The following is a 14,787-nucleotide window of genomic DNA, read 5'->3' on the forward strand; positions in this document are numbered from 1 at the left end:
TTACTCCCGCCTCTCGTTATAAGCAATCGGGAACTCCGCAGCATGGCTGCGGGGGTCACAATCACTCGGTGACAGGTCCCTGTCCTGTCACTGAGTACCTTAAACGCTGTGATCTCTACAGCTCGCGTCATTTTAGGGGTTAATGACAATGCAGCTGCGGGATCGCCGCTGCTTGTCATTATCTCTGGCCCCGAACACACTGATATGTGCGGGACCGCTCTCCCTGCAGCGGTCTTGCATACGACAAACTCCTCTCACCTCAGGAATGTATATATACATTCCTACTACACGGGGTATGTGTAGTAAGAACGTATTGCTAACGTGAAGGGTTAAAAAGACCACTCCATTATGCAGTTCCATCCAAGCTCACTATGATTTATTGCACTGAGCAAACTGAACAGATTAACAACTTGAGTTTTAATTATCACTTATATTTGTTTACCTGTGATGTTTAAGAAGATATGTCTTTTATTTACTTAGATTGACAAAAAAACAGACTGGCAAATGAGATTGGCATCCAAGAAACTTAGAGACACATTTGACAAAAAATTTGAGACAAACCATACATATATAATTTCTTTTCCAATGTTATCACAGCATGAGAACCATCCTGTTCATGGACAGGTAAATTATATATTACGCTTGCAAATTATTATTTTTTTAACCCTTTGAGGACCAGGCCCAAAATGACCCAGTGGACCGTGCAAATTTTGATCATTGCGCTTTCGTTTTTCCCTCCCCCCTTTCTAAGAGCTCCAGCACTTTCAGTTTTTTTATCTACAGGCCATGTAAGGGCTTGTTTGTTACAGGAATAGTTCTACTGTGTAATGGCGTCTTTCATTCTACCATAACATGTATGATGGAATCCCAAATATTATGTATGATGGAATTAGAAATATATTATTTATGAAGATATAAATAGGTGAAATCGTAAAAAAGAATGCAGTATGGTAATGTTTGGGGGGTTCCTGTGTCTATGTAATACACTATACAGTAAAAGCGACATGATACCATTATTCTATAGGTCAGTCCGAACACAACCACATGCAGGTTACACAGATTCTCTAATGTTATATATATATTTTTATTAAATCCTTTTTTTTTGGCAATTAGTTAATAATATAATTGTGCCTATTGCGACGCTTATAACTGTTTTATTTTTTCACCTACGGGGCTGTATCGGGTGTCATTTTTTACACCATGATCTCTAGTTTTTATTAATACCATATTTGTGAAGATCGGACGTTTTGATCACTTTTTATGAATTTTTTAATATATATAATGTAACATAAAATTGGTAATCCATGCATTTTTTCCCTCTTTTCGTCTACGCCATGCACCGTTCGCAATGACGCTTGTTATACTTTAATAGATCGGACAATTACGCACGCTATGGTATATATGTTTATTTATTTTTATATGTTTTATTTACATAATGGGAAAGGGGGGTGATTTCAGCTTTTATTGGGGGAGGGGCTTTCGGGTAGTGTATTGTTGTTTTTAAATTTAGTTTTTGACATATTTGAAGTCCCTTTGGGGGACTTGTACATTCACTACTTTTATTTCTACACTGACCATTGCTATGCCATAGGCCTAGCATTGATCAGTGTGATCGGCGATCTGCTCATTGAACCTGCCTGTGCAGGCTCAGTGTAGCAGATCGCCGATGGGACCGCACGGAGGCAGGTGAGAGACCTCCGGTGGTCCGTTTTAACGATCGGGACCCCCCCAGTCACACTGTGGGGGACCCGATCAGTAAGTGACAGGGGACTCCCCCTGTCACTTACACTTAAACGCTGCGGCCGCGCCGCGATCACGGCGTTTAAGGGGTTAATGAAACGCGGCAGCGCGATCGCTGCAAAGTGTCATTACCGGTGAGGTCCCGGCTGCTGATTGCAGCCTGCCCCCACCTGCTATGAAGCGCGCTCCGCTCCAGAGCGCGCTTCATAGCCGGAGAAACACCCAGGACATACAGTTATACCCAGGGTCGTCTGGGAACAGACTTCCATGACGTAACTCTACGTCCTGGGTCGTCTAGGGCAGCGTTTCCCAACCGGGGTGCCGCGGCACACTGGTGTGCCGTGAGAACCCGCCAGCTGTGCCGCGGGATCCCGGTCGGAAATTAGAAACTGTCCCTTTAATATCCCTAGAAGCTGCGGCCGCGCAGCTTCTAGGGATATGCCGATGGATTGATGTTCCGCCCGCTCACACAGTGAGCGGGCGAAACATTCAATCGCGCACAATGTCAGAGCAGGACCTGTCAGCGTCCTGCTCTGACATTGACTCCCATAGGCCGCGGCACTTCATGCCAGCAGCCTATGGGAGGCCGGGACGTGACCTCTCCGGCAGGCGTGATGATGTGACGTCATCACGCCTGCCGGAGGTTCAGTCGCCGCGGCTCACAGGACGGAGCCTGAAGAGGAGGGAGAACACACAGCGCCGATTAGGTGAGTATGATGGTTTGTTGTTTTGTTTTTTTTAAAACTATTGGTGCATATTGGCATACTGCAGGGGGCATTATATGGGGGGCATACTGCAGGGGGCATTATATGGGGGGCATACTGCAGGGGGCATTATATGGGGGGCATACTGCAAGGGGCATTATATGGGGGCATACTGCAGGGGACATTAATATATGGGGGCATACTGCAGGGGGCATTAATATATGGGGGCATACTGCAGGGGGCATTATATGGGGGCATACTGCAGGGGGCATTATATGGGGGCATACTGCAGGGGACATTAATATATGGGGGCATACTGCAGGGGGCATTAATATATGGGGGCATACTGCAGGGGGCATTATATGGGGGCATACTGCAGGGGGCATTAATATATGGGGGCATACTGCAGGGGGCATTAATATATGGGGGCATACTGCAGGGGGCATTAATATATGGGGGCATACTGCAGGGGGCATTATATGGGGGCATACTGCAGGGGACATTAATATATGGGGGCATACTGCAGGGGGCATTAATATATGGGGGCATACTGCAGGGGGCATTATATGGGGGCATACTGCAGGGGGCATTAATATATGGGGGCATACTGCAGGGGGCATTATATGGGGGCATACTGCAGGGGGCATTAATATATGGGGGCATACTGCAGGGGGCATTAATATATGGGGGCATACTGCAGGGGGCATTAATATATGGGGGCATACTGCAGGGGGCATTATATGGGGGCATACTGCAGGGGGCATTATATGGGGGCATACTGCAGGGGACATTAATATATGGGGGCATACTGCAGAGGGCATTATTAATATATGGGGGCATACTGCAGGGGGCATTATATGGGGGGCATACTGCAAGGGGCATTATATGGGGGCATACTGCAAGGGGCATTAATATATGGGGGCATACTGCAGGGGGCATTAATATATGGGGGCATACTGCAGGGGGCATTATATGGGGGCATACTGCAGGGGGCATTATTATTATATGGGGGCATACTGCAGGGGGCATTATTATTATATGGGGGCATACTGCAGGGGACATTAATATATGGGGGCATACTGCAGAGGGCATTAATATATGGGGGCATACTGCAGGGGGCATTATATGGGGGGCATACTGCAGAGGGCATTATTAATATATGGGGGCATACTGCAGGGGGCATTATATGGGGGGCATACTGCAAGGGGCATTATATGGGGGCATACTGCAGGGGACATTAATATATGGGGGCATACTGCAGGGGGCATTATATGGGGGCATACTGCAGGGGGCATTAATATATGGGGGCATACTGCAGGGGGCATTAATATATGGGGGCATACTGCAGGGGGCATTATATGGGGGCATACTGCAGGGGGCATTATATGGGGCATACTGCAGGGGGCATTAATATATGGGGGCATACTGCAGAGGGCATTATTAATATATGGGGGCATACTGCAGAGGGCATTATTAATATATGGGGGCATACTGCAGGGGGCATTATTATTATATGGGGGCATACTGCAGGGGGCATTATTATTATATGGGGGCATACTGCAGGGGGCATTATTATTATATGGGGCATACTGCAGGGGGCATTATTATTATTATATGGGGGCATACTGCAGGGGGCATTATTATTATTATATGGGGGCATACTGCAGGGGGCATTATTATTATATGGGGCATACTGCAGGGGGCATTATTATTATATGGGGCATACTGCAGGGGGCATTATTACTGTATGAGGGCAAAGCAGGGGGCACTTGTACTCTGGCCTCATGGCCATAGTACTTCTCATTGTACCCCTTTATACTGCAGTTATATGAGCCACATAATTATCAGCACCATATACTGTGGCTATACAGTGCACATCACCACAGTATATGGTGCTGATAATTATGTGCTCATATACGTGGGACTGTATGTATGAGTTTTCATGGGACTGTTATATGGGAATACATGGCACTGTATGTATGAGGTTACATGGGATTGTATATATGAGGGGGTTATCCTTTTTTATTTCACTTTTTTAAAATAAATAATTTATTGAAAGGACCTCTGCCAGGCATATTTCACTCTTGAGGGCTTAAAAAGCAGCTCTTGTGGTGATAAGAAGCTGATTTAAAACCCCCAAGAGTGAACTCCGTGAACTATATGTATAATATGTACTGTTTTAGTGTCATTTTGTGCCATTTTGGTTGGTGGTGTGCCCCGGGATTTTTTAAGTATAAAAAGTGTGCCGCGGCTCAAAAAAGGTTGAAAATCACTGGTCTAGGGGTTAAGCGCAGTTCTTGTTACATTTTGAAACTATTGTATGATTCAATATTTAGAACTCGCAATTTTTTATTTTTTAGGTTGCTAAATTAAGGGAAAAGGTCGACCAAAGGGTCATAGCAAAAATTAATGAATTATTTAAAAGTGGCATAACCAAAAAACGTGAAATTAAAAAGCTGACAAACCATTATGTTCAGCAAGACCTTTATGTGGACCAAGACATTTCTTCAGAATTGAGAAGAAGATTTTTCCCGACACTTAAAGACATAGATAACATAATGAGGAGTGGTACTAAAGAGCAAAAAAGTTCTATCCTTGATCAAAGCACAATAATAGAGCTGTTTCATCAATGGAAAAAGGATCATCCGGAACATAGCTTTTATTGTCGACCACATAGCTTGTCAGATGAGGGAACTGCTGAAGAAAATTTTTTGCTATGTTACCAAACTGACTGGCAGAAAAGGTTGATGCTAAAGTACGGAAATAGTGTTACACTGTTAGATGCTACATATCGCACTACCAGATATGCCCTTCCACTATTTTTTTTGTGTGTACGCACAAATGTTTGTTACGTAGTGGTTGGTGCCTTCGTGGTTCAAAACGAAACAAGCATGAGTGTGGCAGAAGCACTTAAAATATTTCGTAAATGGAATGAAAATTGGGTTCCAGCTTGCTTCATGGTGGACTTCTGTTTGGAGGAGATCAATGCTATAAATAGAGTTTTTGAAGGTAAATCAACTTTATTTATGGCATAATCATTAAAATTATTTATTTTAATACTATTATTTCTATGAAAATAATAAAATTGATATATTTGTAAAGTAAATCAATTATTTATTGAATGAGTTCCTACCCCGCCCCCTCACATTCCATGTCATAGTTTCAATGACTAAAGTATGAAATAACCTTTTAACATGTATCATCTGATTTTTAATCTGTCATTTCAAGATAACATAACTTGAAACAGTCGTCTACAGCCTATTATTGTAAACATTAAATGTCTAATGATCATAGTGATATGGGATAATGTGCTTTTGTGGGACAACCCCTTTAATTGAATGAGTGTTTACAATTTGTTTTTCATTTTTATACCATTTTTAGATGTTGACATCAAACTCTGTGATTTCCACAGAGAGAAGGCATGGAATGAGTGGATTAATAAAAGAGAACATGGAGTTTTTCACCAAAAAAAAAAGCTTCTTGGTCTGCTTCGCAATGTTGCACTTAGTCCACAAAAGGAAGATCATGATTTGGCATTGAGCAATTTGCAAAACAGCCATATTTGGAGAAATAATAAAATGTTGAAAATGTGGTTTTCAAACAAATGGCTTCCAGAAATCAAAGTAATGCTTTTTAATATATTTTTAAATGATTGTACATTATGTTTGTGTTGCTCAGAGAATAACAATGTTTATAATAATTTGAAATTAATGTTTATGTTATCAGAAATGGGCACATTGCTATAGAAGTACTGAACAGAATATTGGAATAAATACAAATAATGGTTTGGAAAGGCAGCATCAAACATTGAAGCACTGCTATCTGGATTCATACAAAAATAGCACCTTAAGTCAATTGATAAGAGTGCTACACTTTGGCTTTTTCCCTGAAACATATGACAAGTAAGTTATTTTGTATTATTTTTAACGTTTTTCAATTTATATTTCATTTTCAAGTTGATGTAATAGTGAATTACATTCTTTGTTAGCAATATTATAACCCATTGTTAGCACAGTAATGTTGAATTATACTAGGTAACAGATCTAACAGATGCTTCATGCCATATACTTATTCATTAATGCATGTTTTATTATGTTTAAAACACTATCGTATGCCCAAAAGTCCTTGTGATCCAGCTTAAAGTCTTGTTTAAATTTCATATGTGAAAGGAGACTGTGGTTCATCCATCTTGCTTTTAAATTTTGCAGACCGTGTGTAAATAAAAAAAAAATAAAAAATGTTGAAAGGCTGAATTATGTTACCAAGCTTTTCACACTCATAAAATAGGTGCTCCTGTTGTCTGTTAACCTTTGCAATTCTTGATTTACTCATATATATGTTGTACTCATATATATGTTGTACTCATATATCATTTAATCCAGGCTAAATTTAAAAGTGTTGTATAGACAAATTCATATTTTTCTATATGAGGTTGACAGTGATAGTAAAAAAAAAAAGGCCCCTTACCTCACTTCTTAAACTATGTTCACTGTAATGTTGAAGCTACATTTTGTTGGTTGACTTTGATTGGTGCTGTGACATCATAGTCCTGCTTGGACAAGTTGTGGCTGCAATGGTATCCAGCCACGGATTTGATAATCTGATCTCTGCTACCACAGCACAAAGCATGGCAGTTGGGTGAGACAGAGACTTGAGCTGCCATAAAATGGAGTAGAGTGTTTTAAAACAGTTTATAGACCAATTAAAAAAATAAAGTAATCCTAAATTTGTTATCATCTAATTCATATTTTAATTTAACAGGTATGTACAACTAAATTTACTTAGTTCGGAGCTGTACAGAAAGTATGATGTAAAAGTCCCAAAATTTCTGCAGAATCGCCCCCGAGACTTTATTTGTCATGTAATGCAGCGCTTTTACAGTGACCTTGAGAAAGACGACATCAAAATGCTAGATGAGCAATGTGGAATTTTTGAGGTGCGAAGCGAAAATGACAAAAATAAAGTGTATTCTGTTTGTGTTGGTGCACATGGGCCATCTTGTACATGTAAAGATTGGGAAAAGTTTCTTATGCCGTGTAAACATATTTGTGCTGTTATTCGTTTTACTGGCTTCACATGGGACAAGGTAAACCAATCCTATCAAAAAAACCCATTATTCTGCCTTGATGATGATTGTTTGGATTCAAAAAGCCTAGTTAAGGTAGAAGAAACCGAAGGCACAGAAAACACTGTAAGTGTACAGAATAGAAATAGAGCTACAGAAGACTTACCTCCACGGAAAAGAAGTAAAAAAACATTTTATATGAAAAAATGTTTGAGGGGAATTAAACAGACAAGTGACTTGATCTATCTTGTGAAAGAAGTAGAAAGCCTTAAGCTGCTGTATGGTAGAATAAATGAACTCAATATGGTCGTGAGGGAAAACATTGCACCAGAGGTAAGTCTGGCTTTAGTGCCTTTCTCAAAAACCATTGTTCCAGATAACATACATCAACTTCCAGAAAGGAAGTATGGTAGACCCAAACAGCGTGACATACATAGAGTAGGATTAAAGGCAGACCAAAAAAAAGAAGAATTGTGGGAAAATTTAAGTCCGGAAGAGGAGGAAGAAAAAGAAACAACTACAGATAGAGAGAGTGAAGTATGGCTTACCATAAATGGTATAAAATTAACTCAAAATGATAGAGCTGAAATTAGTGGTGGAGAATGGCTTGACGACAAGGCCATAAATGTAGCTCAGTACCTAATAAAGAAAAAAAAACCACAACTAGATGGTCTAATAGATACACTGATTTTGTCCCATAATGAATTTAAGGCCATAATAAACAATCATGCTGTCCAAATTCACCATGTGGGGGCACATTGGCTCATATCTGTACTCTATAATAGTGCAGTTTATGTGTATGATTCTATGCCGTCTACAACGGTTTGTGACACATTGAAGAAGCAGATAATAAAACTGTATCAGCCTTTATTTCGAGGGGTGAATAAGTCTTTGGATGTGAAAATAATATGTGTGCAGAAACAGAAAGGGGCACAGGACTGTGGTCTGTACGCTATAGCAAATGCCACAGCAATAGCAGAGGGAGTTAACTTGAGAAATTTACAATTTGTTCAAAGCGAGATGCGTTCACATCTTGTGAAATGTTTTGAGATAGGATGTATGTCTATGTTCCCACATGAAATGAAAAACAAATTAAAAAAAAACCTTTGTACTAAAATATCTATGACATTGTACTGCTTCTGCCACCTGTATGAACAACATGAACCCATGGTGGAATGTTACGAATGTAAACAGTGGTTTCATTTTAAATGCGTGGGCATAACACAAAATGATGTACGTGTGAAAACAAAAAAGAGGTTTTACTGTAATGTTTGTAAAAAAGCATAAAAATCATAAATTGCCAAGATTTATCCAGATTTACGCCATAAAAATGTGATGAAGAGTAAAAAGATTTTGTGAAAGGTCTCATTAAACTGCTCAGGTGCTCCTGCTCTCTAATTGTGGTGATAACTCATTGTATTGTTAATATTGTAAAATTGTTAAATTAACATTTTTAATGTTTTATATTTTTGTCATCGTATATTATACAGTTCTGTATATAAAAACATTTTATTTTGTTAATGCTTTTGTTAATATTGTTAATACTGCAGATAATATATAACAGATATATTTTGGTTTATTAGAATCAACATTTTTACAACAGTTTTTTGTTTTCAGGGTTTTTTTTATAGTTTTTTCAAAATGTAGCAAAAGTTTGGTAAACTGTCTTTGTATTGCATACTTCAATTGTATGTTCACAAAAACTGTATTAATTTTTATTTGGTGTGCGTTGGAAGAGAGGTAGTCTTATAGGGCAAGTATATCCCAAACTCTATATTTTGACTGGAAAAGTTGGGGGTCGTCTTATACGCCGGAAAATACGGTAGGTATGTTCCAGCATGAAAATGTTCTTCTATTAATAAAAATGGCCACAGATCCTGACTGTTATTTTTATGAAATAATTATCACTACCGAAAACTAGTAGTTGGTGCACACTCATACAGGACAAAAACAGTCAAAATAATATGAATTAACTTTTTTTTTTTTTACTGCTTGAAAAAAGTTTTTTACAGTGTGCACAAAACTAGATAGATTTCCATTGACTGCTATAATCATCATATCTGATAAGACAGTCCATTTTTGTGGCCATATTTTTTTAGACATAAAAAGAGCATTTTCTGGCTGAAAAATGTAACTGTAGTTAGTACACTACTGTGGACAACACCTCTTGATGCACCATGCTAAAATAAGACATGGCCAAATAACAGGTAAATCTTATATCTGTATTTGTAACAGTCAGTGGGGTAGGAGGGTGGAGGAGTACTGCCATAATTTTAAAATCTCCCACTGTCTCTGCCTGCTTAAAGGGGTTATTCAGCGATACAAAAACATGGCCACTTCAGAGACAGCCTCACTCTTGTCCCCAGTTTGGGTGCAGGTTTTGCTGCTCAGTTCCACTAAAGTGAATGGAGCTTAATTTCAAACTGCACCTGAACTGGAGACAAGAGTTGTGCTGTCTCTGAAAGAAAGTGGCCATGTTTTTGTAGCACTGGATAAACCCCTTTAAATAAATATGTCCTACTTTGACCCACCTACTAAGACAAGGTGATTCTGTAGAATATTTTGATAGGATCGCTGACTAAATGAGTCAAGCTGGCCTGGTGAACCCATAAGGAAATATTAGAAACAGCAATAACCAATTAAAATCATAATAAAAGGCAGAGGTCAAAAGTCAATGTGAAACATGTTAGAGCCTAATCACATGAGCAAAGGGATAAGCCAGGACACAGGCAAATTTCAGAATATAAGGTGGGGGGAGGGAGCTTGTGGAAATCAGATATGATGTCACAGGCATGCTCAGCCAAGGCCGGACACTGCTGTGGCCACTGAATGAGCAGGCCTGTGATGTCATTTCCCATTCCTAGAAACTATATGTGTCAATAAACTACTAGACGAGAATTCTTTGCATATTGCTGGAGTGAACAAGGTGGAACCTTAAAGGGGTTGTCCACCAAAAAATTTTTTCTTTCAAATCAACTGCTGCCATGAAGTGCCAGAGATTTGTAATTTGCTTCTATTAAAAAATCTCAAGCCTTCCAGTACTTATCAGCTGCTGTATGCCCAACATGAAGTTGTATTATTTCCAGTCTAGAGAGCAAGAGAGGTTTTCTATGGGGATTTGCTACTGCTCTGGACAGTTCCTGACATGGACAGAGATTGCAGCAGAGAGCACTGTGTCAGACTGGAAAGAAAACACCACTTCCTGCTGGACACACAGCAGCTGATAAGTACTGGAAGACTTAAGATTTTTTAATAGAAGTGAATTACAAATCTCTGGCACTTTATGGCACCAGTTGATTTGAAAGAAAAATTTTTTTGGTGGACTACCCCTTTAAGGGTAGTTTCACACCTACTGGATCCGCTGCGGATCCAGTAGGTGTGAAACTACCCTAAAGCTTGTTTCACACATGGCTGTTTCTGGAAAACTACCATTGCAGTTCTTGAGCCAAGGCCAGAAGTGGATCCAGTAGGAAGCATAACTATAAGTCCTTCATTTATACTTTCCATTCTATTTTGATCTGCATATGGCTTCGGCACAAAAATGGTAGAGGTGGTTAAAAGAAAAAATACAGTTTAAAACCAGCCTGACAATTTAATAGGGGTTCTCCATGATTAAATGAGAGACAGTCTTGGCTGATGGACAGCTCACTCATTGAATCAGTGACTGCAGTGGTGTCCTGCCCCAGTCACTGACTGACTGAGCAGGTTGTCCATCAACCGTGTCGTGATGTTGGCAGCGCAGCAGATGCCAGAGCCCAGTGAGGGTTTAAAGTGGCGATCAAACTCTGGAGAGGAACAGGGAGACGCAGGTCTGGATGATTTGATATACCCGGCTCTACAGTTTTAAATTTTTAAATAGTAGCCGGACTTCTCCTTTAACCAGTAAAGGGAACTGCACACTGGCAGCAGTGGGATATCAGGCTCTTCCTCAAGCAGGGCTTCATTGAATTTTCTAGTGAGCAGACCAGTGGCTCTGCACTTTCTGAAATATCTAAAGAGTTAAAGTGAAATTCAGCAACTCCATAATCCCGCCAACACCTCCTGGGTATTGTTTTAGTACTAAGACACATTGAAATCATATTCCATGCAGTGATTAAGCTCAGGAGAGATGATACACTCTAGGCATTTCTATACTAACATGCTAGAGCAGGGGTACTCAACAACTTTTAGTGAGGGTCCACTTACCGGTCTATTGTCAGGTGAAGGTCCGAGCTGAACATCATCACTTTGTCACAAACGTTGAACTATTTACATATAGAACTGATGCTTATTAGCGGGAAAACTGGCATTTTTTCTCTCTCACCAGGCCTTTGATATTTGGTACAAAGGGGGTGACTGCCCTGGTAGTGTATAGCCCCCCCCCCCTGTGCGCTCTCCCCCAGTAGTGTATAGCCCCCCCCCCCCCCCGGGCGCTCTCCCCCAGTAGTATATAGCCCCCTGTTGCTCCCCCAGTAGTATATAGCCCCCCTGTGAGCTCTCCCCAGTAGTATATAGCACCCCTGTGCTCTCCCCCAGTAGTATATAGCCCTCTGTGAGGTCCCCCCAGTAGTATATAGCCCCCCTGTGCTCTCCCCCTGTAGTACATAGCCCCCTGTGAGGTCCCCCCTGTAGTATATAGCCCCCTGTGCGCTCTCCCCAGTAGTATATAGCCCCCTCAGTATTATATAGCCCCCTGTGAGGTCCCCCCTATAGTATATAGCCCACCTGTGCGCTCTCCCCTTATAGATGGCCCCCAGCCAAAAAAAACCAAAACAACTCACCTAGCACCTCGTTCCCCGCTGCGGCTGTCTTCTTCTCTTCCCGTCGGTCCGGCCCCTGGCTGATACGCGCTCTCTGGGGATATCCCGGGGATTCCCCAGCAGAGCGCGCACCAGTGACCTCAGTGTACGCCGCCGGCCTGTACTTCCGGGAAGTTCAGGCCGGCAGCGTACACCGAGGTCTGTGGTGCGCGCTCTGCTGGGGAATCCCCGGGACATCCCCAGAGAGCGCGTATCAGCCGGGGGCTGGACCGACACTGCCCCCAGCCCCACAGGCGTACTGACATCTAAGGACAGTACGCCTATGGGACGGGAGGCAGTGCGGTGGGGAGCGGGACCTCCTAACCGCCCCGGGACGGACCGGATCCAGAGCGGTTAGGAGGTCTGACCAGGGGTCCGGACAGCTGGCCTCCGCGGTCTGGGTTCGGACCGCGGTCCGCCAGTTGAGGACCCCTGTGCTAGAGTATATACCCTACAGTGAGAAACTAAGGATAGAGAATACACTAGGAATTTCTATACTAAACATGCTCCAATGCACCCTCTCCAATGAGAGGGTATTCACTATAGCGTATTTAGCATTGAAATGTTTAGTGTATCCTCTCCTCTGAGTCTCTCACTGCAGGGTATACATTCTAGCATGTTCAGTACTGAAATGCCTAGAATTAGTGATAAATGAGTACTAAAATGCTCGGGTGCTCATTTCTTGAGATGAATATCTCCCGATACTCGCATGCTCGTTTCGAGTAACAAACCTCATTTAAGTCTATGCAAAACTTGAGCATTTTTGCAGGGGACCCAAGTTCGGTAGAGGGAAAGTCGTGTGAAAACCTGTCAACCTCAGAAAATGATAGAAACACAACGGAAATGGACAGGAAACAGCAGGGGCAGCATGTATGCATGCCTCTGAGGCTGCCTAATGGCACCATTATGGCTAATTCTGTGCAACAGCCTGGTTAAAACAGAGGTAGGCATATGGACCACCCAAAAACTCAGCCTGACACAGCATGGCAGTAAGAACACAGGGAACCATTAATACAGAGGTAGCATATGATGAACCACCCAAAAACTTGGCCTGACACAGCATAGCGGTGAGGACACATGGAACCATTAAAATGGAGGTAGAATGTGAAACAAACAAAAATTTAGCCTGACACAGCATAGTGGTGGCTGCAGCTATACACTCTGTGACCAGGGCCATATTTGCCACTAGGCACCCGTGGTCCGGTGCCTAGGGCGGCGCCCTGCGGAAGGCGGCACCCGCAGGACAGATTTTTTTATTTTATTTTATTTTTTTTCTTATCCCACTCCACTGCCCGTCGCTGATGTCCGCGCGCGCGGGGGGGGATGGTGATGGGTCGGCCAGGGTGGCAGCCGGGTGACAGGGATGGAGGCAGGCTTGGAAGTTCCTCTCTAATGCAGCGCCGGGGTGAGCTTCCGCCACAGTCAGCCTCTGTAAGACACATACCAGAAGCTTAAAGCTGCGGCCCCGCGCTGCCCGAACTCCTGCTCGGCAGCGGCGCAATGACGTCACATCATGTACGCTGCCTAGCAGGGGAGTTCGGGCGCCGCTGGGCCGCAACTGTGAGCTTCCGGCGTGTGTGGTACAGAGGCTGACTGTGACGGAAGCTCACCCCGGCGCTGCTTCAGAGAGGAACTTCCAATACTGCCTCCGTCCCTGTCGCCCGGCTGATCCCCCTACCCCCTGCCTGTCACCTCAGCTGCCCCCCATATTCTCCCCCTGCCACCCTCCCATCTTCCCCCCTCCTGCCCCCCCAGCTGCCCCCCTCATCTTCTCCCTCCTGGCCCCCCATATTCTCTCCCTGCCACCCTCCCATCTTCCCCCCCAGCTGCCCCCCTCATCTTCTTCCCCTCAACCCCAGCTGCCCCCCCATCTTCTCCCCCTGCCATCCCAGCTTCCCCTTAACTTCTCCCCCTGCCCCCCCAATCTTCTCCCCTGCCATCCCAGCTGCCCCCAATCTTATCCCCCTGCCACCCCAGCTGCCCTCCCATCTTCGTCCCCTGCCCCCGATGATCTCCCCCTGCCACCTCAGTTGCCTCCCATCTCCTCCCCCTGGCCCCCTCAGCTGCCCCCATCTTCTCCCCTGCCATCTCAACTGCCCCATCTCCTCCCCCTGCCCCCCTAAGCTGCCCCCCATCTTCTCCCCTGCCATCTCAACTGCCCGCCATCTTCTCCCCTGCCATCCCAGCTAAACCCCCCTGCCCCCATCTTCTCCCCCTGCCCCCCAATCTTCTTCCTTGCTATCCCAGCTGCCCCCAGTCTTCTCCCCCTACCACCCCAGATGCCCTCCTATCTTCTCCCCCTGCCCCCAATGATCTCCTCCTGCCATCCCAGCTGCCCCATCTTCTCCCCCAGCCACCCCTAGCTGCTCCCCCTCCCCATTGCCCCAGCTGCTCCCCCTGTACCCCAGCTGCTCCCCCTGTTGCCAAGCTTCTCCCATTCACCCCAGCTGCTCCCCCTGTTCCCCAGCTTCTCCCCCTCCCCATCGCTCCAGCTGCTCCC

At 43.7% G+C, this 14,787-nt stretch overlaps 1 protein-coding gene across 1 annotated transcript; it reads left to right on the plus strand.

The window, feature by feature from the left end:
• The first annotated feature begins 5,801 nt into the window (after window positions 1-5,801).
• LOC138787523 (uncharacterized) lies at window positions 5,802-8,909 on the plus strand. The gene is made up of 3 exons (XM_069964861.1): window positions 5,802-6,067; window positions 6,171-6,346; window positions 7,206-8,909. The coding sequence occupies exons 1-3, from the start codon at window positions 6,023-6,025 to the stop codon at window positions 8,794-8,796; spliced, it is 1,812 nt and encodes a 603-aa protein (XP_069820962.1). The 5' UTR covers window positions 5,802-6,022; the 3' UTR covers window positions 8,797-8,909.
• The last annotated feature ends 5,878 nt before the right edge of the window (window positions 8,910-14,787 follow it).

The sequence above is a fragment of the Dendropsophus ebraccatus genome, chromosome 3 (assembly GCF_027789765.1).
Source record: "Dendropsophus ebraccatus isolate aDenEbr1 chromosome 3, aDenEbr1.pat, whole genome shotgun sequence".
NCBI classification, from domain to species: domain Eukaryota; kingdom Metazoa; phylum Chordata; class Amphibia; order Anura; family Hylidae; genus Dendropsophus; species Dendropsophus ebraccatus.

Coding starts and splice junctions, on each gene's coding strand:
- LOC138787523 (XM_069964861.1), top strand. CDS start 6,023: ATGTTGAAAATGTGGTTTTCAAACAAATGGCTTCCAGAAATCAAA. Junction 6,068..6,170: donor AATGGCTTCCAGAAATCAAA/GTAATGCTTTTT, acceptor TTATGTTATCAG/AAATGGGCACATTGCTATAG. Junction 6,347..7,205: donor TTCCCTGAAACATATGACAA/GTAAGTTATTTT, acceptor TTAATTTAACAG/GTATGTACAACTAAATTTAC.